Source organism: Chrysemys picta, chromosome 13 (assembly GCF_011386835.1).
Source record: "Chrysemys picta bellii isolate R12L10 chromosome 13, ASM1138683v2, whole genome shotgun sequence".
Classification (NCBI taxonomy): domain Eukaryota; kingdom Metazoa; phylum Chordata; order Testudines; family Emydidae; genus Chrysemys; species Chrysemys picta.
The window spans coordinates 1,728,757-1,755,481 of NC_088803.1; the positions used below are offsets into that span (position 1 = coordinate 1,728,757).

A 26,725-nucleotide genomic window follows, 5' to 3' on the forward strand; every position below is an offset into this window, starting at 1 on the left:
GAATTACAAACAGAGTGGGGAGAAATTTTTCAGATGAATAATTTCTTCTGTACAAAATAGAAGTTTCAGGTCAACTAAAAGTATTTGGGAATTCAGAACGATTCTCTGAATTCACACTGGACACAAAAAATATTGAAAAAATAATTTTAAAAAATTCAAAACCTTTCAGTTTAACATCTTTGAAATGAAAAGTTCTCTCCTTTTTTCTTTTCAAATAATATTTTGTCCAAAAATGTAGCTACATGTGAAAGTAAAGGTGTTTAGTTCAACGTAAACTGAATTTTGTTCGGTATTTCATTTCAGCAAGAAAAACTTAATAATTTCCATTTTTGGAACAAACTACAAAGAAAGATTCTCCATCTCTTAAAGTCTTCAGATCAAGACTGGATGCAATTCAAGAAGAGATGCTTTCATCAGGCAGAAATTACTAGACTGAATGCAAAGCTAACGAGGTGGAATTCTCATGTCTGTTTTATGCAGAAGGTCAGACGAGATGACGTAATCACCCCTCAGGCTTTATGATCTATTAATCTAGATATGGAGAGACAAATTCACCCTGTGTACTGCTGAGGACCCACCAACCCCATTGTGAAGCCTGGCAAGAAGTAAATGACCATCCATGCTCTCTTCACTCCTGCATCTTTGTGGGTTTGGATTTTCATGAGAGCCTCACACATTTAGAAAATGCTCTGCCACAGACGTCCTTCAGAGCTTGTTTGACTTGTTCGTTGCGGAGAGCGTAGATGTAGGGGTTGAAGAGTTGAGCCACCACAGAGTACAGAAAGGACACAACTTTGTCAAAGTCCCTCGCTCCCCGCTGACCTGGTCGGATGTACCTGAAGATGGAGCTACTGTACAATATCACAACCACCAGCAGGTGAGCGGAGCAGGTGGAAAAGGCTTTTTTCCTTCCTGTGGTGGATGGGATTCGCATAATAGTGGAGATGATACAGCCATAGGAAATGATAGTGACTGTTAAAGTACCAAGTAAGATGACTGTTGCTGAAAACAAGATCATTACCTCAATGTGTCCCGTGTCCCTGCAAGAGAGTTGGAGCAATGCGGCTGTATCGCAGTAGAAGTGGTTTATGACATTGGGGCCACAGAACGGTAACAGCACAACCATAAATGTTGGGGGAAATATTAAGAGAAAACTCATCACCCAGCAGCCCAGCACTAACTGGAAGCAGACCCTACCATTCATGATGGTGCCATAATGCAAGGGATGGCAAATAGCCATGTAGCGGTCAAAGGACATCATAGCCACATGGAAAAATATACAGGTGCCCAGGAGGAAGAACAACAACAACTGAAGAAAACAACCAGGGAGGGAAATAGATTTTCTCTCTGTCAGGAGGCTGTAGAGGAACCTGGGCATGATGACTAAGCTGAAGCAGATTTCCAAAAAAGAGAAGTTCCTGAGGAAGAAATACATGGGGGACTGGAGGCGATGGTCCACCAGGGAGAGGCTGACAACAATGATGTTACCCGTTATGGTAAACAGGAAGATAACTAATAGAACCACAAACAGGACGGTGTTTAAACGACGGCTGTTGGACAGGCCCAAGATGATGAATTCCACCACGGTGGTCTGGTTCTTCATTCTCAGATCATTCTTAAAAGAAAAAAATTAAGAAGCATGTCAAAAACAGAGTGAATGGAATGTTTGCAGGAAAAATTCTGTAAGTCAATAGAATACACATCATCAATGGGAGTTGGGTACCCAATAGACTTGGGCTCTACGAGAAAAGCCTGACTGGAAAACCAGAACCAAAGACAGGATCTTAGAGGAGAATATTTGATACTTTAAGGGGGCGGGGTAGGGGGGAGAGAGAGAGAGATAACTGGAAGGGATGAAAGAATGAACATAATTTTTAAATAAGAAAATGTTTACCCCAATTTTTCATGTATTTCTAGATTATAAGGCCCAAAGGTACCACTGTGATCATCTAATCTGACCTCCTGCATAGACCAAGAATTTCCCTCAGTTAACTCCTGTAAGAACTAGAGCATAGTCTTGAGAGGGACAGCCAATCTTGGTGTAAAAAATTTCCAAGGGTGAAGAATCCAACACACAATTCTTAGTAAGTTGTTCCAATGATTACATACCATCACTGCTCATCTTCTGTGTTTGTTTTGCTTTTCTTCCAGGTCATTGATAAATATTTTTAAAAAGCACCGGGCCAAGAACTGATCCCTGTGGGACTCCACTAGAGATACACCTGCTCAATGATGCACCGTATGCAATTCCTGAAGGAGATCTGTCAGTTACCCACTTTGTAATTAATTTAAAGGGTCTCACCTCATTCTCGTTTCTTAGTCAAACTGTCAAAGACTAAATGAAAAATAGTACCTATCTTTAAAAAAAACAACAGAAATGAAGAGGACTGAGGAATTATAGACCAGTCCACCTAACTTCAAGACCTGGAAAGACACTGGGACAAATTATTAAGCCACAAGTTGTAAGCACCTAGAGGATAATAGGGTTTTAAGTAAAAACCAACATGGTTTATCAAGAATAAATCGTGCCAAATCAAAGTAATTTCTTTCCTTGACAGCATTACCGGTCTGGCGGATCGATCGAAAGCCATAGATATGATGTATCGTGATTTTTAGTAGGGGTTTGACACAGTCCCACATCACATTCTCGTAAGCAAACTGGAGAATGATGGTGAAGATTAAATTACTATGAGGAGGGTGCACAACTAGGTGAAAGACTTTACTCACAGAGAGCTATCAGCGGCTCACTGTCAAAGTGTGGGCATTTATCTAGTGCAGTCCTGCAGGGATCTGTCCTGCATCCAGTACAATTCAATATTTTCACTAATGATGTGGATAATGGAGGGCAGATTATGCTTATAAAATGATCAGATGACACCACATAAGAACAGCCACAGTGGGTCAGACCAATGGTCCATCTAGCCCAGTGTCCTGTCTTCCAACAGTGGACAATGTCAGGTGCCCCAGAGGGAATGAACAGAACAGGGATTAATCAAGTGATCCATCCCCTGTCGCCCATTCCCAGCTTCTGACAAACAGAGGCAGGGATACTTCAGAGCATGGTTTTGCAGGCTGGGAGAGTTTGCTAGCACTGTGGAGGACAGGATTAGAAATCAAAATTACATTGACAAATTGGAGAATTAGTCTGAATTCAGCAAGATCAAACTCCGTAAAGACAACTGCAAAGTACTACACTTAGAAAGAAAGAAATTAAATGCACACATGCAAAATGAGGACTAACTAACTAGGAGGCCATACGGCTGCATAGGCTCTGGGAGTTAGAGTTGATCACAAATTGAACATTAATCCAATGAGATGCAGTTACCAAACAAAGGCTAATATCATTCTGGGGTGCATTACCAGAGAGGCAGTTGTCCCTGGTAAGGCGTCGGCTAGGGTGCTGTGGCTAGTTCTTGTTTTCACACCTTAGGAAAGACGCAGACTAGTTGGAAAGGGTCTAGAAGGGTGCAACAAAAATGATAAAACGGTTAGAAAACTTGACCTTGAGGGAAGGTTTCAAAAACTAGGCCTGTTTAATCTCTGAATGCGTGAAGGGCTGTATAAAGAGGACAGTGATCAGTCGGTCTCCACGCCCACTGAATGTGGGGCAAGTAATGCAGTTAATCTGCAGCAAGGGAGATTTGCCTTAGGCATTAAATAAAAATGTCTAACTGTAAGGATAGTTCAGTGCTGGAACACTTGACCATGGCAGGATGGGGAATCCCAGTAATTGGAGATAGCAGCATTCTGTATCCTACGGAGAAAGGAAACCTCAACATTGCAAATCTGCAAAACCTCCACAATGCGCACCTTGGAATTCATTCTCAGATCTCACCAGTGCCTCGATCGCTATGAGACATTAAAAACTGGCAGCTGGTACCTCTGTTACTGTAAGTGTTACCTCTGCTTATAGAATCACAGAACCATAGCGTTAGACGAGACCACAAGGGTCATCTAGCCAATTTCTCATAATAGTCTCACTTCTATTTTCGACTTCCCTGGCCCCAGAGTAGTCTTTTTATCATAGCCAGACATTTGTGTCTCGTTTCACCATAAGACTGAATCATTTTAGGAGTGCGACCCTATTTGCCTAACACAGTGGAACTGGGATCCCAGGCAGGTGGTCTTGATTTTGTACCCAAAATAAAGCAAAAAAAAAAAAAAAAAAAAGATTACCCACAAAGTTGTTCATACCACGATTTCTTTCACCTCCCAATCTGCAATCACACCTTGTGCATTCTCACTCAGACCATGCAATGATGGAGTACATGGAACACGAACCAAAATTATCACACAAAGCCGGCAGGTGCTGAATTGAGATGCTCCAAAATAGGTCTGCCGATTTATGCTTCTCTATGTAACAGAACATTGGGATAAACTTGGGTGAGCACTGCCTCTGCCAAATAATCCCTCATTTATAACAGTTGTAGACTCTGGTTTTCTCGTCCCTCATTGCTGGCTGGGACCTCTGAGACCAATTAGCTGATGAGTTTGCTGACAACACTCAGAGAACTCAAGTCTGATCCAGTCTACTGAATGTTTTAGGAAAGAGTATTACAATGTTATGTCTCTCTCTTCTACATGGAGAAGAAAATGGGTTCTATCACCATCTTCCACCTCACTTGTTTTCATGGCAAGACAGGGAAAAGATTCAGCAAAGTTGGACAGACTCAGATGCCCTTATAATTGATGTTCTTATGCTTAACATATTAGAACAGGACTCGGGAAAGCAGTGTCCAATTCCTGCTTTTGCCACCCACCCCTCCACAACCTCAGGCAAGTCACTTAGGGCTGGTTAAAGATATTTAGGCACCTAATGGGATTTTTAAAAGCCTCTAGGCACCACAGAGCCTAAATAACCAGAGGACCAGTTGGCCAGGGAATGGAGTTGAAGGTGACCCAAAAGAATGAAGCATATTGAGAACAGAAGCGTTATTGCTCTGTCCCATCACGTTATGCAATGTCATTTGTGTCCAGGAAAAATACCAGGCGTAACCAGGTGTCTGACCCCCATTATGAAGCTGTCTCAGAATAACTTGTGATTGAGTTTCATGTGGGAGATTTTCAGTTCTTGGTCCTCATTTCAGTCACTTCCATTGGGGACATTTTCTGAAAGGATACATGGGTAATTCGCAAAGGCACGAAGGGCAATTATGAAGCTTGATGATCTTGAAAGTGAATTTGAACTAGACACCTAAAGTGAAATCCTGAGCTTATCAAAGTCCCTAGAGAAACTCCCACGGGGTTTCATACACTACTATTATTATTATCTATCATTTATCTTCTGGCCATGCCTAGGAGTGCGGTTTCTCACTGAGTGATTAAGGGGCAGGATTTCCCAAAACTCATCTGTTTGAATCTCCCTTGTTCTCACAGGGAAAAGCCAGGCCCAGCTGCAAAATGTGTTCCAGAGCCATTGGATTAGGGCAGCCAATGGTAGTTGGACGTGATGCTGGTCACATCACTTTCTTGTGTGCCTTTGGCTGCGAAAGTGCCTTGCCTTTGCAAAGGGTGAGCCATTTGCTTGGGGGAGACAACTGATATTAACAAGCCTAGAAACGCCTGTCTGTACCCTGATTTAGGGTGTGTTAATAATATAAATGTAATGTATCAATTTAATATTTCATTAATTTTAATTTAATTAATTAATAATATTATTAATTAATCATTACTATTATTTAATGGGTTTTAGGCTCACCAATCTGTTTGATCAGAAGATAAAATTTCTTGTCCCGAATCAGGCTCCACAGAATTTATAAAGGACCCTCGGGGTGTGACAGGAAGCTCACACTGTGACAGATATAGTCGTAAAGACTTTTTATTAAAATCAATAATAGTAAGTAAATGGTAAATACCCAGAGCTACAAAGTTACAATTGCATTACTGCTATTCAAAAGATACATATGATAATATACTATTACATGCAACAAAGCTTTGGTTAACATCCTCACACCCTTCCTTGATAACCTGGGGGTAAGAGACACAGGACCAACCTTGTGGTTCAGGTTTCTCAATTCTTGAGTGAGGGATGCAGTGCTTAGAAAAAGCTAATGCTAGGACCTATCAAAACTTAATTAGGGTTTACTCGACTAACTTAAAATCAAAACCTAATAAACAAACTAAGAATTAAACTTAGGGAAACCCAGCTTAGCCTAGTTCCCTTGAAACTTAAAGTTTAAGAAGAACAAGTACAACCTACGAATAGTAGAGTCATCGTAGATAGATAGAATAGAGAGAGAGAGAGTGGAGGAAGCAAGTGAGAATGATAGAGCGGAATTCTCTAGCGAGGTGGGTCAGCTCATTTATCGGGCACAAGTGCCGGAAATCCTTCCTCCTATGCCTAAATTTCATTCCTCACCCACAAAATGTTAGGGTACACTTACCCCATAGGCTAGTATGTTTGTGCGGATTGATGACATGTACCTACCACATAAGTTCCCTTGTGGTGTACTTGTTAAGCCTGTGGGAACAACATTGAACCCCCCCCCATGCAATTCTCCATTGTCTATTGGTCTAGATAAAAGGTCATGGACATAGGCATGGGTATTCAGCTATTTAGGTAACAAGCTATAAGTCAACTTTGCTTTCTGAGTAAAAGGTCTTAATATAGACATGCTTACTTTGCCTTAGCTTAACATACAGGATATGGCCTGTAGGTCTCTTGCATTACAGCCAAACTGACTTTAATATAAATCTATAAACCTATTACAATAAACCACATACTTAAACTATAAGAAAAGATATATATATATATGCAAGCAAGCAGGTTACTCCTATAGGCTCCATGTCTCAGACCAGCATCCCATTGTGCTAAGTACTGTACAAAGCCGGAGCCCCTGCCTAGAAGAGGTCACAAAATATAAGTCAAGAATCGGCCGGGAAATCTATGCGATAGCGTCTGTCAGGATGATGCTCAGCAAAACAGCTGTCGAGTTTGTGTGGAAGGAATCACAACAGAGGAGAGTTTGAAGGAGGTCAGTAGCTTTTGCAGACGTTTACTGCGTGCTCTTCCTTAGCGTGAGTAAGGCTACGATTTTTTCACAGAGATCACGGAATCTGTGACTTCCAAAGACCTCCGTGACTTCAGCCTGTGGTTGTTCTCTCTTATAGGTGTCGGTTTAATGACCAGTGCAAAGGGGTGCTGATCTCAGTTCAAATATCTCAGAGTTAACAAGAAAAACAGTATTACTAACAATATGGCATATTAGGTGAATGGCACAAACAAGCAGACCAAGGCAGGGTACGAGAGATGAGGCAACCAAAACAGTAAGATGTGCACATATCTTAGCAACTAAGCAGCCATTTTAGCCTCTGTGAGGAGCCATTTATCCCTCCTGTGGGTTGAATATCTAAAGTGCAGTGTTTCTTGTACCCCTTTTCCAGGGGAAGTGCCCCTCACAGAGAAAGGTAGAACAAGAACTATTGACTGGATGCTAAAACCACACATGTTGAAATGACACAGCCGGGAGAATTTTTTCAGATGAATAATTTCTTCTGTAAAAAATACAGTTTCAGGTCAGCTAAAAGTATTTGTGAATTCAGTCATGAATTCAAATTGTGACCTGACCACAAAAAAAAAAAAAGGAAAATAATAATTGAAAACATTTATTTCAACATCTTCAAAAATCAAAAGGTTTCACTTTTCAACAATTTAGCAAGATGTTAAAGAAACGTTCTTCCCAAACTGAATTTTGTTTAGTGTTTCATTTCACCAAGAATAACCTAGTAATTTCTATTTTGGGAACAAAGTAGCAAGAAAGAATCTCCATCTCTTGAAGTCTTCCAGTGAAGACTGGATGCCATTCAGGAAGACACGCTTTCATTAGACATGAGTTACTGGTCTCAGTGCATAAATAACTGGTGGAATTCTGTGGCGTGTCTTATCAGGAGCTCACACTTGATGATCTGAGGATCCCTTTTGGGCATACAATTTATCAACCTAGACATGAGGAGGTAAATTCACCCCCTGTTAAAAGCTCAGGACCCACCAAGCCCATTGTGAACCCAGGCACGAAGTCAAGGACCATCCATGTTCTCTTCACTCCTGTATCTTTGGGGTTCCAGATTTTCATGATATCCTCCGGCACTTAGAAATTGTTCGGCCAAATATGTCCTTCAGAGCCTGTTTGACTTGTTCATTGCGGAGAGCGTAGATGTAGGGGTTAAAGAGTTGAATCACCACACAGTACACAAAGGGACACAACTTTGTCAAAGTCGTGAGTGCCCCGCTGACCTGGTCGGATGTACCTGAAGATGGCACTACTGTACAATATCACAACAACCGTGAGGTGAGCAGAGCAAGTGGAAAAGGCCTTTTTCCTTCCTGTGGTGGACGGGATGCGCATGATAGTACAGATGATACAGCCATAGGAAATGATGGTGACAGTTAAAGTGCCAGGTAAGACCACTACAGCTGCAACCAAGATCATTACCTCAATGTGTCCCGTGTCCCTGCAGGAGAGTTGGAGCAATGCGGCTGTATCGCAGTAGAAGTGGTTTATGACATTGGGGCCACAGAACGGTAACAGCACAACCATAAATGTTGGGGGAAAGATTAGAGAAAACTCATCACCCAGCAGCCCAGCACTAACTGGAAGCAGACCCTACCATTCATGATGGTGCCATAACGCAAGGGATGGCATATAGCCATGTAGCGGTCAAAGGACATCATAGCCATATGGAAAAATACACAGGTGCCCAGGAGGAAGAACAACAACAACTGAAGGAAACAACCAGGGAGGGAAATAGATTTTCTCTCTGTCAGGAGGCTGTAGAGGAACCTCGGCATGATGACTAAGCTGAAGCAGATTTCCAAGAGGGAGAAGTTCCTGAGGAAGAAATACATGGGGGACTGGAGGCGATGGTCCACCAGGGAGAGGGTGACAACAATGATGTTTCCTATCACAGTCAATAAGAAAACAACTAATAGAACCGCAAACAGGATGATGTTGACATGGTGGTAATTAGACAGTCCTACGATGATGAATTCCACCACCATGGTCTGGTTCTTCATTCTTCACTCATCTTTAAAGAAAAAATATTAAAAACATGTCAAAACCAGAGCCTATTGGACAATAGGGACAGAACGCTTAGAGAAAAAAATCTGTAAATAAATAGAACTAATCTCTTCAATGGGAATTGGGTGTCTAACAGACATGGGCTCAATGAAACAATCCTGATAGAGCAACTAAAAACAATTACTGATAGTTGGAGAGAGAGAGAGAGAGAGAGAGAGAGAGAGAGAGAGAGTACTGGAGGGGAAGGGAGAATTAAAATAATTTTATTTTAAACATTCATAAGTTTTGCCACAATTTTTCATTGATTATAAGGCCAGAAGGCAACAGTATGATCATCTATCCTGATCGCATCTATAGAACAGACCAAGGAATGTCCCTGAATTAGCTACTGTTAGAACTAGAGCGTAGCTTTTAAAGAAAATCCAAGCTTTATTTTAAAATTTCCAGTGATGCAAAATCCACCACAAACCTTGGAAAGTGGTTTCAATGATTAAATACCCTCATGTGAAAGTTTTGGTTTTTTTGTTTTGGTTTTGTCTTGGTCATTGATAAAAATATTAAAATGTACAGGGCCAAGAACCAAACCCTGTGGGACGCCACTAAAACCACGCATGCTTAATGATGATTGCCCATATATAATTCCAGTTTGAAACCGTTCAGTACCCACCTTTTAGTCCATTTTGTGCCATGTTAATTGGGTATCCTTCTAGTTTCTTAATCACAAAGGCAAAAGTCAAATGAAAAATAGTCCCTGTCTTTAAAAAAGAGGATAAAGAGGACCTGGGAATTATAGACTATATACCCTAACTTTATACCTGGAAAGATACTGGAACAAATTATTAAACTGGTTGAAAGACTGAACTCAAAGACTAGCTCTCAGTGAGTCACGTTCAAAGTGAGGGAAAGTGTCTAGTGGACTCCTGCAAGGGTCTGTGCTGAGTGCAGTACAACTCAATCTTTTCATTAATGACATGGATACTGGATTGGCGATTACACTTACAACATTTGCAGATGACACCAAGGTGGAAGATGTTCCTAGCACTTGGGAGGACAGGATTAAAAATCAAACCAACCTTGACAAATTGACGAATTGATCTGAAATCAACATAACGGAATTCTATAAAGACAAGTGCAAAGTACTACACGGAGGAAGAAAAATACCAGATGCACAGCTACAAAATGGGGAATAACCAGTTAAGCGTTTCAGAGTAGCAGCCGTGTTAGTCTGTATCCGCAAAAAGAAGAACAGGAGGACTTGTGGCACCTTAGAGACTAACAAATTTATTAGAGCATAAGCTTTCGTGGACTACAGCCCACTTCTTCGGATGCATATAGAATGGAACATATATTGAGGAGATATATATACACACATACAGAGAGCATAAACAGGTGGGAGTTGTCTTACCACCTCTGAGAGGCCAATTAATTAAGAGAAAAAAAACTTTTGAAGTGATAATCAAGCTAGCCTAGTACAGACAGACAGTTAGATAACAAGTGTGAGAATACTAACAAGGGGAGACAGATTCAATGTCTGTAATGGCTCAGCCATTCCCAGTCCTTATTTAAACCGGAGTTGATTGTGTCTAGTTTGCATATCAATTCTAGCTCAGCAGTTTCTCATTGGAGTCTGTTTTTGAAGTTTTTCTGTTGTAATATAGCCACCCGCAGGTCTGTCACTGAATGACCAGACAGGTTAAAGTGTTCTCCCACTGGTTTTTGAGTATTTTGATTCCTGATGTCAGATTTGTGTCCATTAATTCTTTTGCGTAGAGACTGTCCGGTTTGGCCAATGTACATGGCAGAGGGGCATTGCTGGCACATGATGGCATATATCACATTGGTAGATGTGCAGGTGAACGAGCCCCTGATGGTATGGCTGATGTGATTAGGTCCTATGATGATGTCACTGGAATAGATATGTGGACAGAGTTGACATCGGGGTTTGTTACAAGGATAGGTTCCTGGGTTAGTGGTTTTGTTCAGTGATGTGTGGTTGCTGGTGAGTATTTGCTTTAGGTTGGGGGGTTGTCTGTAAGCGAGGACAGGTCTGTCTCCCAAGATCTGTGAGAGTAAAGGATCATCTTTCAGGATAGGTTGTAGATCTCTGATGATGCGCTGGAGAGGTTTTAGTTGGGGGCTGAAGGTGACAGCTAGTGGTGTTCTGTTATTTTCTTTGTTGGGCCTGTCTTGTAGGAGGTGACTTCTGGGTACTCGTCTGGCTCTGTCAATCTGTTTTTTCACTTCAGCAGGTGGGTATTGTAGTTTTAAGAATGCTTGATAGAGATCTTGTAGGTGCTTGTCTCTATCCGAGGGATTGGAGCAAATGCGGTTATATCTTAGAGCTTGGCTGTAGACAATGGATCGTGTGGTGTGTCCTGGATGGAAGCTGGAGGCATGTAGGTAAGTGTAGCGGTCAGTAGGTTTCCGGTATAGGGTGGTATTTATGTGACCATCGCTTATTAGCACAGTAGTGTCCAGGAAATGGACCGCTTGTGTGGATTGATCTAGGCTGAGGTTGATGGTGGGATGGAAATTATTGAAATCATGGTGAAATTCCTCAAGGGCTTCTTTTCCATGGGTCCAGATGATGAAGATGTCATCAATGTAGCGCAAGTAGAGTAGGGGCGTTAGGGGACGAGAGCTAAGGAAGCGTTGTTCTAAGTCAGCCATAAAAATGTTGGCATATTGTGGGGCCATGCGGGTACCCATAGCAGTGCCGCTGACTTGAAGGTATATATTGTCCCCAAATGTGAAATAGTTGTGGGTGAGGACAAAATCACAAAGTTCAGCCACCAGGTTAGCTGTGACATTATCAGGGATACTGTTCCTGATAGCTTGTAGTCCATCTTTGTGTGGAATATTGGTGTAGAGGGCTTCTACGTCCATAGTGGCCAGGATGGTGTTTTCTGGAAGATCACCGATGGATTGTAGTTTCCTCAGGAAGTCAGTGGTGTCTCGAAGATAGCTGGGAGTGCTGGTAGCGTAGGGTCTGAGGAGAGAGTCTACATAACCAGACAAGCCTGATGTTAGGGTGCCAATGCCTGAGATGATGGGGCGTCCAGGATATCCAGGTTTATGGATCTTGGGTAGCAAATAGAATACCCCTGGTCGGGGTTCTAGGCATGTGTCTGTACGGATTTGTTCCTGTGCTTTGTCAGGGAGTTTTTTTAGCAGATGGTGTAGTTTCTTTAGGTAATCCTCAGTGGGATCAGAGGATAATGGCCTGTAGAATGTGGTGTTAGAGAGCTGTCTAGCAGCCTCTTGGTCACTGTGGACGTAGAAGCCCTCTACACCAATATTCCACACAAAGATGGACTACAAGCTATCAGGAACAGTATCCCTGATAATGTCACAGCTAACCTGGTGGCTGAACTTTGTGATTTTGTCCTCACCCACAACTATTTCACATTTGGGGACAATATATACCTTCAAGTCAGCGGCACTGCTATGGGTACCCGCATGGCCCCACAATATGCCAACATTTTTATGGCTGACTTAGAACAACGCTTCCTTAGCTCTCGTCCCCTAACGCCCCTACTCTACTTGCGCTACATTGATGACATCTTCATCATCTGGACCCATGGAAAAGAAGCCCTTGAGGAATTTCACCATGATTTCAATAATTTCCATCCCACCATCAACCTCAGCCTAGATCAATCCACACAAGCGGTCCATTTCCTGGACACTACTGTGCTAATAAGCGATGGTCACATAAATACCACCCTATACCGGAAACCTACTGACCGCTACACTTACCTACATGCCTCCAGCTTCCATCCAGGACACACCACACGATCCATTGTCTACAGCCAAGCTCTAAGATATAACCGCATTTGCTCCAATCCCTCGGATAGAGACAAGCACCTACAAGATCTCTATCAAGCATTCTTAAAACTACAATACCCACCTGCTGAAGTGAAAAAACAGATTGACAGAGCCAGACGAGTACCCAGAAGTCACCTCCTACAAGACAGGCCCAACAAAGAAAATAACAGAACACCACTAGCTGTCACCTTCAGCCCCCAACTAAAACCTCTCCAGCGCATCATCAGAGATCTACAACCTATCCTGAAAGATGATCCTTTACTCTCACAGATCTTGGGAGACAGACCTGTCCTCGCTTACAGACAACCCCCCAACCTAAAGCAAATACTCACCAGCAACCACACATCACTGAACAAAACCACTAACCCAGGAACCTATCCTTGTAACAAACCCCGATGTCAACTCTGTCCACATATCTATTCCAGTGACATCATCATAGGACCTAATCACATCAGCCATACCATCAGGGGCTCGTTCACCTGCACATCTACCAATGTGATATATGCCATCATGTGCCAGCAATGCCCCTCTGCCATGTACATTGGCCAAACCGGACAGTCTCTACGCAAAAGAATTAATGGACACAAATCTGACATCAGGAATCAAAATACTCAAAAACCAGTGGGAGAACACTTTAACCTGTCTGGTCATTCAGTGACAGACCTGCGGGTGGCTATATTACAACAGAAAAACTTCAAAAACAGACTCCAACGAGAAACTGCTGAGCTAGAATTGATATGCAAACTAGACACAATCAACTCCGGTTTAAATAAGGACTGGGAATGGCTGAGCCATTACAGACATTGAATCTGTCTCCCCTTGTTAGTATTCTCACACTTGTTATCTAACTGTCTGTCTGTACTAGGCTAGCTTGATTATCACTTCAAAAGTTTTTTTTCTCTTAATTAATTGGCCTCTCAGAGGTGGTAAGACAACTCCCACCTGTTTATGCTCTCTGTATGTGTGTATATATATCTCCTCAATATATGTTCCATTCTATATGCATCCGAAGAAGTGGGCTGTAGTCCACGAAAGCTTATGCTCTAATAAATTTGTTAGTCTCTAAGGTGCCACAAGTCCTCCTGTTCTTCTTTTTGCAGTTAAGCGTTAGTATTGCTGAAAGGATCTGAGTGTTATCGTAGAGCATAAATTGAATATGAGTCAGCGAAGTAGTTGCAAAAAAGGCTAATATCTTACCGAGGTTATTCACAGGAGCGTTGTATTTATAATGCGGGAGGAAATTGTCCAGCTTTGCTGGGCACTGGTGACGTTGCAGCAGCAGTACTCTGTCCTCTTCTGGATTCCACACTTTTAAAACAGTCAAGTAATTGGAGAGGATCTAGAGCGAAGCAAGAAAAATGATAAAAGGGCTAGAAAACCTTACCATGATCAATGGTTTCAACAATAGGCACGTTTAGTCTTGAGAAAAGAAGACTGAGGAGAGAGCCCATAACAGTTTTCCAATATGTTAAGGGCTGTTCTATAGAGGATGGGGATTAATTGTTCTCCATGTCCACTGAATGTAGGACAAGGAGAAATGCACTTAATCAGCAAGAAGGGAAATTTAGGTTCAATGTTAGGGAAAACTTTCTAACTATAAGAATAGTTAAGTACTGGAATACATTACCATGGGAGGTTGTTGAATCCCTGTCAGTAGAGGTTTCTAATAACAGGTTAGACAAATGCCTGTCAGGGATGGTGTAGATTTACGTGGTACTGCTTCAGCGCAGGGGGGGTGGACTAGATGACCGCTCAAGGTTCCTTCCAGTCACATAGCTCACCGGTTACAAATTAGGAAATGTATTCCTTAGAAGCTCCTGGCTTCATTCCCTTCCATCACAGACACCCAACGCCTCCCCTTCTATTGAACAGAAGAATAGTTTGAATGGCTAAGTTTTATATCAGTTGGATCAATCAGTTTAGACCTTCAGGGTCTGGTCCAAACTTCTCCAGAGTCAATAGAGAGCTTCCCGTAGGCTCCAGTGTAGTTTGGATTCACGCTGCGAAGCTGCCCATGCAGAGGTACTTACAGAGTTGGAGACATGGAGAGTGAGGATACAAATATTCCTCAGTGGGGAGGGCTTCTGTGCGCATCACACAACTTATTCCTCCGAGGTGCCCATTTTGCAATAAGCCATACCAGCTATTAGCTTGGGTTTGTGGATTTTTTTACAATGGGTTTCGGGCTCCCGGATACCACTTGACCAAGACAATGAAAGAAATCTAGCATTTCCCTAATTAAATATATTCTTTAATGGGGATTCCTAGGATAATGGCAGTGGCATTATGTCTGCTAAGGTGAAAGCAAACCTCACAAACTCGTATCCTGTAAAAATCTCTTAACCCATTGTCCGCCTTCGAATCCAGCTTCTGACCTGACCTGTGTCATGCTATCAGTGAGACACTCAAGAACGGCAGCCGTTGTGCGTTACCTCACCGTGTCACATTTATCATACGCTTCTCAGTCTTAAACTGCACTCGCTGGCCACAAACTGTTCTTTTTATCATAGCCATATATCTGAATCTCATTTTACATCAAGGGAAAATGTTGGGTCAGTGACCCGCTTTGCCTAGCACAATGGAACTGGGATTTCAATCTCATGACACAAAACAAAACAGTAAGATTATCCACCGAGCTCTTCAAAGCATTATCACTTCAAAATCCCACCCCTGCCGTCATATGCTGGGCATTCCCCCTCACGCCCTGTGATACCGGAGAGCTTAGAAATACCCGGAACAAGAAACAAAATTATCACACAAACCCTGAAGCTGCTGAGTTGAGATTCTCCAATTTAGGTTTCTTAATTTATGCCTTTCTGTATACGAGAATACCGGGATAAATGTGAGTGATCACTGCCTGCATCACATTACCCCTCCTTTTCCAATTCCCATCTGTAATAGTTGTAGTCTCTGATGTTTTTATCTGCAGTTGCTGGCTGGGACCCCTGAGACCAATTAGATAAAGAGCTTTGATGACAACACTTTGAGAAATCCCTTCGGAAAGAGCAGGACAAAGTTATGTTTCTCTTTTCCCCATAGGGCATTCAAAGGGTTCGGTCACCATTTCCCATCTCACGTGTTTTCATGGCAAGACACAGAAAACATACAGAAAAGTCAGGTAGTCATATGACTGATACTACTGTGGTAAGAACACGACTCAGGAAATCAGTGTTGAATTCCCAACCTCTGCCAGAGACCTTCTCCATGACCTTGGGCAAGTCAGTTAGGGTCAGATAGTGCAAGGTATATAGGAAGCTAGTGGGATTTTTAAAAGCATTGGAGGCATCTTCCTCCCATTGAAATGAATGAGTTTTAAGTGCCATGGGGAAATCCCATTAGGTGCCTAAATACCTTCATTCAGGCAGAAATGGATTTGAGAACCTCACACTACAGAGATCGATGAACAGATTTTATCTCCATTTCTGAGATGGGGAACTGAGACATACAGTGAGAGAACTGGATTTTAGAAAGGACTAACACACCCATCATCCACTAAATTTCACTGTGATGTGGGGTTCAAACCAGCTTATCCAAGAGACATGCTGGTTTCTTAACCATAAGAACATCCTTTCTCTGCTTCTACACTGGGGCTATTGCACAGAAAATAATTCCTCCAAGAAATGGTAGGATAATTAAGCACAGACCCTCAGCACAGAAACTTTGGATATGTCAAATCCAGGTCTCCAGAATGACCCAACCACCAGAGGACCAGCTGGCCATGGAATGGAGCTGAAGGTGTCCCAAAGAATGAAGCATATTGAGAACAGAAGCTTTATTATTCTAACACACCACATCATACAATGCCGTTGGTTTCCTTGCAAAATAGGAGGAGTAACCATGTTCCTTACACCAATTCCTTGCGATTGAGCCTCGTGCAGGAGCTTTGCAGTTCATTTTCCTCTTTTCAGTCACTTCTAAGGGGGAAATTTCCTGCACGGGTACAAGGGTAATTCCCCAAAGCATGAAGGGGAGTTATGGCTTCAAGATTCATTGAAGGTGAATTCCAACTGAACAACAGAAGTGACATCATAGAATCATAGAATATCAGGGTTGGACGGGACCTCAAGAGGTCATCTAGTCCAACCCCCTGCTCAAAGCAGGACCAATTCCCAACTAAATCATCCCAGCCAGGGCTTTGTCAAGCCAGGCCTTAAAACCCTCCAAGGAAGGAGACTCCACCATCTCCCTAGGTAACGCATTCCAGTGCTTCACCACCCTCCTAGTGAAATAGTGTTTCCTAATATCCAACCTAAACCTCCCCCACGGCAACTTGAGACCATTACTCCTTGTTCTGTCATCTGCCACCACTGAGAACAGCCGAGCTCCATCCTCTTTGGAACCCACCTTCAGGTAGTTGAAAGCAGCTATCAAATCCCCCCTCATTCTTCTCTTCTGCAGACTAAACAATCCCAGTTCCCTCAGCCTCTCCTCATAAGTCATGTGCTCCAGACCCCTAATCATTTTTGTTGCCCTCCGTTGGACTCTTTCCAATTTTTCCACATCCTTCTTGTAGTGTGGGGCCCAAAACTGGACACAGTACTCCAGATGAGGCCTCACCAATGTCGAATAAAGGGGAACGATCACGTTCCTCGATCTGCTGGCAATGCCCCTACTTATACAGCCCAAAATGCCATTAGCCTTCTTGGCAACAAGAGCACACTGTTGACTCATATCCAGCTTCTCGTCCACTGTGACCCCTAGGTCCTTTTCTGCAGAACTGCTACCTAGCCATTCGGTCCCTAGTCTGTAGCAGTGCAGGGGATTCTTCCGTCCTAAGTGCAGGACTCTGCACTTGTCCTTGTTGAACCTCATCAGGTTTTTTTTGGCCCAATCCTCTAATTTGTCTAGGTCCCTCTGTATCCGATCCCTACCCTCTAGTGTATCTACCACGCCTCCTAGTTTAGTGTCATCTGCAAACTTGCTGAGACTGCAGTCCACACCATCCTCCAGATCATTAATGAAGATATTAAACAAAACCATCCCCAGGACCGACCCTTGGGGCACTCCGCTTGAAACCGGTTGCCAACTAGACATGGAGCCATTGATCACTATCCGTTGAGCCCGACGATCTAGCCAGCTTTCTTTCCACCTTACAGTCCATTCATCCAGCCCAAGAATACTGTGGGAGACCGTATCAAAAGCTTTGGTAAAGTCAAGGAATAACACATCCACTGCTTTCCCCTCATCCACAGAGCCAGTTATCTCATCATAGAAGGCAATTAGGTTAGTCAGGCATGACTTCCCCTTCATGAATGCATGCTGACTGTTCCTGATCACTTTCCTCTCCTCTAAATGTTTCATAATTGATTCCTTGAGGACCTGCTCCGTGATTTTTCCAGGGACTGAGGTGAGGCTGACTGGCCTGTAGTTCCCCGGATCCTCCTTCTTCCCTTTTTTAAAGATGGGCACTACATTAGCCTTTTTCCAGTCATCTGGGACCTCCCCCGATCGCCATGAGTTATCAAAAATAATGGCTAATGGCTCTCCAATCTCACCCGCCAACTCCTTTAGCACCCTCGGATGCAGCGCATCCGGCCCCATGGACTTGTGCACGTCCAGTTTTTCTAAATAGTCCCTAACCACTTCTTTCTCCACAGAGGGCTGGTCACCTTCTCCCCATACTGTACTGCCCAGTGCAGCAGTCTGGGAGCTAACCTTGTTCGTGAAGACAGAGGCAAAAAAATCATTGAGTACATTAGCTTTTTCCACATCCTCGGTCACTAGGTTGCCTCCCTCATTCAGTAAGGGGCCCACACTTTCCTTGATTTTCTTCTTGTTGCTAACATACCTGAAGAAACCCTTCTTGTTACTCTTAACATCTCTTGCTAACTGCAACTCCAAGTGTGATTTGGCCTTCCTGATTTCACTCCTGCATGCCTGAGCAATATTTTTATACTCCTCCCTGGTCATTTGTCCAATCTTCCACTTCTTGTAAACTTCTTTTTTGCGTTTAAGATCAGCAAGGATTTCACTGTTTAGCCAAGCTGGTCGCCTGCCATATTTACTATTCTTTCTACACATCGGGATGGTTTGTTCCTGCAACCGCAATAAGGATTCTTTAAAATACAGCCAGCTCTCCTGGACCCCTTTGCCCTTCATGTTATTCTCCGAGGGGATCCTGCCCATCTGTTCCCTGAAGGAGTCAAAGTCTGCTTTTCTGAAGTCCAGGGTCCGTATTCTGCTGCTCTCCTTTCTTCCTTGTGTCAGGATCCTGAACTCGACCATCTCATGGTCACTGCCTCCCAGGTTCCCATCCACTTTTGCTTCCCCTACTAATTCTTCCCTGTTTGTGAGCAGCAGGTCAAGAAAAGCTCTGCCCCTAGTTGGTTCCTCCAGCACTTGCACCAGGAAATTGTCCCCTACACTTTCTAAAAACTTCCTGGTTTGTCTGTGCACTGCTGTATTGCTCTCCCAGCAGATATCAGGGTGATTAAAGTCTCCCATGAGAACCAGGGCCTGCGATCTAGCAACTTCTGCTAGTTGCCAGAAGAAAGCCTCGTCCACCTCATCCCCTTGGTCTGGTGGTCTATAGCAGACTCCAACCACGACATCACCCTTGTTGCTCACACTTCTCAACTTTATCCAGAGACTGTCAGGTTTTTCTGCAGTTTCATACCGGAGCTCTGAGTAGTCATACTCCTCTCTTACATACAATGCAACTCCCCCACTTTTTCTGCCCTGCCTGTCCTTCCTGAACAGTTTATATCCATCCATGACAGTACTCCTGTCATGTGAGTTATCCCACCAAGTCTCTGTTATTCCTATCGCATCATAGTTCCCTGACTGTGCCAGGACTTCCAGTTCTCCCTGCTTGTTTCCCAGGCTTCTTGCATTTGTGTATAGGCACTTAAGATAACTCATCGATCGTCCCTCTTTCTCAGCATGAGACAGAAGTCCTCCCCTCTTGCGCTCTCCTGCTTGTGCTTCCTCCCAGGATCCCATTTCCCCACTTACCTCAGGGCTTTGGTCTCCTTCCCCCGGTGAACCTAGTTTAAAGCCCTCCTCACTAGGTTAGCCAGCCTGCCCCCACTGAAGTCTCTAGAAACATGCCTACTCACTTCATGTTTTTGTATTATCTATAATGTGTATTGTGGCCATCCCAAAGAGTGCCAGTCATAAAGCATGACCCCACTGTGCTAGGCGCTGTACAAACATAGACCAAAGCCATGGTCCCAGCCCAAAAGAGGATACATGTATAACACAAGACACAATAAGTGAAAAAAGAGGGGAGCATCAGGAACCAATGAGAGAATGTTGGGCAGCGTGATGGACAGCGCTCTAAGCAAAAGAGCTGCCTTAGTGTAGTCAAGTTTGTTTGCTAGGAATCACAGCGAAGGGGAGTTTGATAGGAGGTCAATGAGGTATTTAGCAGATGTTTACCAGCGTTGTTCCCAGTCATGAGGGGTAGCATGGAGGAAAGTCTGAAGGTGCTTCTTTAAAAATTTGAAGGTCAGTGATGTGATCTGGTATCATTGGCCAATTGGAGGATGTTGTCAATGTACGAATAGTGTATGAGCAATGACTGGAAGTGTGGGAATAAACCATGGAGGGAACTTCACTGAAGGAAAGTGGCTCATATTTCATGGAATGTCTAACCCTGTGGAGGCATAAAAAGGGTGTGGTGAGATTGTCAAAATGACAAGCTGGGTAAATGACCTTTGAAGCAAGAACGACTTCAGTGGAGTGAGATTGTCCCCTCATCTCTATTTGTGCCTTTGAATATATCACTTTGCAAAATCAAAGAGGAAACCAAACATCTCTCCCTAATAGTCATCTCTATTCATTAGATTATAAAATCAACATTGACATGGGTTCTCTTAATGCCCAGTGGAAATGGATGCTGATCTCAGTCTGAGTATCTAAGAGTTACAAGATGCAGTGCTACTGTTGATAATTTGTAAAGACGGCATGACAGGGAATTGGTACAAACAAGCAGCCAAGACAGGGTACGAGAGACGAGGTAACAGATACAACAGGATGTGCACAGATCTTAGCAACTAAGGGCTAGTCTACACTACCCGCCCAGATCGGCGGGTAGAAATCGATCTCTTGGGGATCGATTTATCACGTCTCATCTAGACAGATAAATCGATCTCTGAATCGACGCGCATACTCCCACCTTGTCAGGAGGAGTAAGCGCCGTGGACGGGAGAGCCACGGCGGTCGATTTGCCGCCGTCATCAGGGCGGGGTAAGTCGAATAGGATATGTCGAATTCAGCTACGCTATTCGTTTAGCTGAATTTGCGTATCTTAAATCGATCCCCCAATGTAGACCTAGCCTAAGTAGCTATTTCAGACTCTGTGAGGAGCCATTTATCCCTCCTGTGGGATTGAATATTTCATGAGGGGTGTTCCTTGTATCCCTTGTACTGAGCAAGGGGAAGACCTGATGAAGAGCTCTGAGTCGCTCAAAAGCTTGTATCTCTCACCAACGGAAGTTGGTGCAGTCAAAGACATTACCTCACCCACCTTGTCTTTAATACCCTGGGACCAGCACAGCTACAACAACTTAGCAGAGAAAGGCAGAACAAGTTAAATTGGCTGGACATGAAAGCCAGACAATCTGAAATTAGAAACAGACCTGTGTGAAATTTTTCAGATGAATAATTAATCAGTAAAAAATCCAGTTGCAAGTCAAGGAAAAGCATTTGTGATTTCAGCCTGAATAGTTTTGGCCAAAAATTAAAAAGATTGCAAAAAATAATTTGAAAAATTCAAAATATTTTGTTTCAAGATTTTTCACATATAAGGTTTTCTTTTTTCATTTTCAAATAATATATTGTCCCAAAATTGAGTGCATATATTGTGACAGACCCAGACCAGTGGGGTACAGGAGTCTGGTAGAGGGCAAATATACTGGTCACTGGATGAGTAGTTTTCTGTTCCCTGAGTGACCAGAGCAGGGGCTGCACTAGAGTAATCAGGAACCTGCTAGAACCAGTTAAGGCAGGCAGGCTAATTAGGACACCTGGAGCCAATTAAGAAGAAGCTGCTAGAATCAATTAAGGCAGGCTAATCAAGGCACATGGGTTTTAAAAGGAGCTCACTTCAGTTTGTGGGGCGAGTGTGAGGAGCTGGGAGCAAGAGGCGCAAGGAGCTGAGAGTGAGAGGGGGTGCTGCTGGAGGACTGAGGAGCACAAGCATTATCAGACACCAGGAGGAAGGTCCTGTGGTGAGAATAAGGAAGGTGTTTGGAGGAGGCCATGGGGAAGTAGCCCAGGGAGTTGTAGCTGTCATACAGCTGTTACAGGAGGCACTATAGACAGCTGCAGTCCACAGGGCCCTGGGCTGGAACCCGGAGTAGAAGGTGGGCCCGGGTTCCCTCCAAACCTCCCAATTGACCTGGACTGTGGGTTCTTCCAGAGGGGAAGGTCTCTGGGCTGTTCCCCAACCCACATGATGAATCTCTGAGGCAAGAAAATCCGCCAATAAGCGCAGGATCCACCAAGATAGAGGAGGAACTTTGTCACTATATATATATAGTTCAACCCCAAATAAATTTTGTAATTTTTTAATTTCAGCAAGAATAATCCAAAACATTCCTCTTTTAGAACAAACAACCAAGGAGGTGGTAGACTCTCCATCTCTTGAAGGATTCCAATCAAGACTGAATTCCCTACAGGAAAACATGCTTTCATGAGACACAAGTTACTAGGCTCACCATATAGCTAACTGGGTGGAATTCTAAGGCCTGTTTTCTACTGAAGGTAGACTTGATGATCAAATAGTCCATTTTGGCCTTATATCCTATGCATCTAGCTAGGGGGAAATAACACTCCTATGTACAGTTCAGGACCCCAAAGTCCATTGGGGAGCCTGGCATGAACCCAATGACCATCCAGGTTCTGTGCGTGCCTGCCTCTTTGTGGTTTGGGATTTTCATGAGAGCCTCACTTAGAAAATGCTCTGACGCAGATGTCTTTCAGGGCCTGTTTGACTTGTTTGTTGCGGAGAGCATAGATGTAGGGGTTAAAGAGTTGGGCCACCACAGAGAAGAAAAAGGCCACAAATTTGTCAAATTCTTGTGCTCCCCGCTGACTTCTTCGGACATACCTGAAGATGGAGCTACTGTACAATATCACAACAACCAGGAGGTGAGCAGAGCAGGTGGAAAAGGCCTTTTTCCTTCCTGTGGTGGATGGGATGCGCATGATAGTACAGATGATACAGCCATAGGAAATGATAGTGACTGTGAAATTTCCAAGTATGAGAAGTGAAGTTGAAAGCAAAAGCATTACCTCAATGTGTCCCGTGTCTATGCAGGAGAGTTGGAGCAATGCGGCTGTATCACAGTAAAAGTGGTTTATGACATTGGGGCCACAGAATGGCACCAGGACGGCCATAATGGCTGGGGGAAACATTATAAGTAAACTCATCACCCAGCAGCCCAGCACTAACTGGAAGCAGACCCTGCCATTCATGATGGTGCCGTAACGCAAGGGATGGCAGATAGCCACGTAGCGGTCAAAGGACATCATACCCACATGGAAAAATATACAGGATCCCAGGACAAAGAATAACAACAACTGAAGAAAACAACCAGGGAGGGAAATAGATTTTCTCTCTGTCAGGAGGCTGTAGAGGAACCTGGGCATGATGACTAAGCTGAAGCAGATTTCCAAGAGGGAGAAGTTCCTGAGGAAGAAATACATGGGGGACTGGAGGCGATGGTCCACCAAGGAGAGGGTGACAACAGCAATGTTCCCCGTCACAGTCAAGAAGAAGACAACTGATAGAACCATGAACAGGATGATGTTGACATGGTGGTTGCTGGACAGTCCCACGATGATGAATTCCACCACCATGGTCTGGTTCTTCATTCTTCACTCATCTTTAAAGAAAAAATAAACCACGTCAAAACCAGCACCAATAGGCCAATAAGGACAGAACGCCTGAAGGAAAATCCTACACATAAATAGAACTAATCTCTTTAATAATTTCTTTGAAAAAGTCATACGTTTTACCACAATTTATTATAGATTTTTAAGGACAGAAGGCACCAGTATGATCATCTATTCTGACTTCCTATATAGAATGGACCAAGGAACGTCTCTGAATTAAATAAACATCCAACATTAAAAAAAAAATCTAATATTGGTTTTAAAATTTCCAGTGATGGAAAATCCACCAAAAGGCTTGGAAAGTTGTTCCAAAGGTTAAATATACTGTCTGTGAAAGTTTTGTTTTTGTTTTCTTCCAGGTCAGTGATAAAAATAATTTAAAAGTACTGGGCCAAGAACCGATCCCTGTGGGACCCCTCTAAAAACACCCATGCTCAATGATGATTGCCCATATAGAATTCCACTTTTCAGTTAGACGTGTTTTAAATCTCTTCAGTTTGCACCATGTTAATTGTGTATCATTCTAGTTTCTTAATCACAATGTAAAAAATCAAATAAAAAATAGTCCCTGCCTTAAAAAAGGGAAACAAAGGGGACCTGGGGAGTTATAGACCAAGCAGTCTAACTGTGATACTTGGAAAGAGATACCGGAACAAATTATTAAACGATCAAGTTGTAAGCACCTAGAGGATAACAGGGTTTTAAGTAATAGCCAACAAGTGCAAAGTACTAGATTTAGGAAGAAAAATATCAAATGCACAGGAAAATGGGACTAGCTGGCAAGTAGGTAGTACTCCTGAAAAGGTCCTTGGGGTTATATTGCCTCACAAATGGAATCTGTGTCCGCAATGCGATGCTGTTGAGAAAAGGCCAATATCATACTGGGGTGTATTAACGGGACTGTTGTATGTGAGACACAGGAGGTAAGTGACTCAATACTGGTGAGACCTCAGCTGGAGTGCACTGTCCACCTGTGTAGTCCACACTTAGATAAAGTTGTGGACAAATTGGAGAGGGTCCACAAGACTGCAACAAAAATGATGAAAGGGTTAGAATACAGCCTAGGTATATTTGTCCTGCCTCAGCACAGGAGGGATGGAAAAGATGACCTTTCAAGTTCCCTTCCAACCCGACATTTCTATGGTTCTGTATCATTCTGTATCACATCAAATGCCTTACAGAAATCTAAACATATTGCACAGCATTATTACCATCATCAAACAAACTTGTAATGACATGAAACAAAGCTCTCAGGTTAGTTGGGCTGAATGTACGTCCATGAACCCACGCTGACTGGAATTAATTCTGTTATCTGCCTCTATTTGTATGTTAATCGAGTCCCAGATCTGCCACTCTATAATTTTATCCATGGTCAATGTCAGGCTCATGGGAGTTTCATTACCTGGCTCATCCCATGTTCTCCTGCTTTTCCACCAGACCTACAAGTGAATAGGGTAGTTGCAATGTTAAGAACATAAGAACGGCCAGACTGGGTCAGACCAAAGGTCCATCTAGCCCAGTGTCCTGTCTTCCGACAGTGGCCAATGCCAGGTGCTCCAAAGGGATTGAACAGATCAGGGAATCACCCAGTGATGTTAGGTTGACAAGATCTTGGATGTGAATCCTTCTTGTCCACCCCACACTTCCTATGACAGGGACTCTCTCTTCTGTTACACCCCACCCTGAAATCGGACATGGCAACCATCAGTGCTGGATATGTATTTTCTCTAAGATAAATTGTTTTCCTGCCAATGAAGATAATGTCACTGGGTTTCAAAGTTCGATAGAAGTAAATGGCAGATGCTCATGTTCTGGGCAAGCTACTGCTTCTGGTTGGCTGCAGATTCAGCCGGACATTGCTCTAACACAACATATTGGTTACAAATTAGGAAGGATTTTCCTCCCTAAACTCTGGTTTCATTCCCGTCCCACAGAGATACCCGCCTCCCCCTTGGATTGAATAGAAGCATAGCTTGAATGGCTAAATTTTAAATCAGTCACATTACCCAGCTTGGACCTGCAGGGTCTGATCCAATGGTCTGCAAAGTCAATTGAGAGCCTAACACTGGCTCCAGAGGCCTCTCAGACAATGTTAAGATGCTGGTGGCCACGGAGAAGTACTTACAGAGTTGGAAAATGGAGAGTGAGGACACAAACATTCGTCAGCAGAGACACCTGCTCTCCGCATCACAAACAGAACCTGGAGAAAAGCCCTGTGTCTTTGCAGATTGGGTCCCATGCACCTCTCCAAACACTTCTTTTCTCAAAAGCTCTACTTTTTCAACAGTATTTCTCTAGGAGTTTGAATACACAGAACAAGAAGGTCTCTTATTTCTCAGAGATTCCCATTTTGCAATAAGCCATCTCACCCATTCGCTTGGCTTTGCAGGTAGGGGTAGCAGAATTTTTTGCAAGGACACTTGTCGTAACTTCACCATTATGATGAAAAAAATCAGATTGTTCCCATGTTAAATGTATCCCATAATAGGGATCCCTGAAGTAATGGTAGCGGCATTGCGTCTACTTGCAAACCTCAACGATTCATACCTGCAAAGATCTCCAAAATCACCACACTGCGCACCTTCAAATCCATCCTCACATCTCACCAAACGCCACAATAGCCAGGAGACACTAAAGAATGGCAGCTGTGGTGTCACCTCTGCTCCTCACATCTGTCATTATTTTCTACACATTTATCTCCCAACTGTGCTGTTGATCACATCCATATATTTCTGACTCATGCTACACAGAATGAATATTTTCAGGAGAGCTCCCTTCTTTGCCTAGCACAATAGAACTGGGATCCTAAACAGGGGCCTCGATCTCGGACCACCGAACAAAACAATAATAATATTAACTGCCAGGCTCTTCAAATCGAGATCACTTTAAAATCCCACCCTAGCCATCCTGTTCTGTATGGCCTCACTCAGACTCGAGACGTTAGAAACACCTGCAATTGTCACAGAAATCCTGCAGCTGCTGAATCAAGATGCTCCAATTTGGCCCTGTCTATCTATGCCTTTCTCTATAACAGACCATGA

The 26,725-nt window shown here is 43.3% G+C and overlaps 2 protein-coding genes and 1 pseudogene across 2 annotated transcripts; all 3 read right to left on the reverse strand.

The window, feature by feature from the left end:
* Positions 1-658: 658 nt before the first annotated feature.
* LOC101942817 (olfactory receptor 6C75-like) lies at positions 659-1,603 on the reverse strand. Its single transcript, XM_042846092.2, has one exon. It carries the CDS (start codon positions 1,601-1,603, stop codon positions 659-661), a length of 945 nt encoding a protein of 314 aa, XP_042702026.2.
* A 5,986-nt stretch (positions 1,604-7,589) lies between these two features.
* LOC101943094 (olfactory receptor 6E1-like) lies at positions 7,590-9,013 on the reverse strand (annotated as a pseudogene).
* A 12,660-nt stretch (positions 9,014-21,673) lies between these two features.
* On the reverse strand, positions 21,674-23,671 carry LOC101942536 (olfactory receptor 6E1-like). The gene has a single exon (XM_005313794.2). It carries the CDS (start codon positions 23,661-23,663, stop codon positions 22,734-22,736), a length of 930 nt encoding a protein of 309 aa, XP_005313851.1. The 5' UTR covers positions 23,664-23,671; the 3' UTR covers positions 21,674-22,733.
* Positions 23,672-26,725: the final 3,054 nt, after the last annotated feature.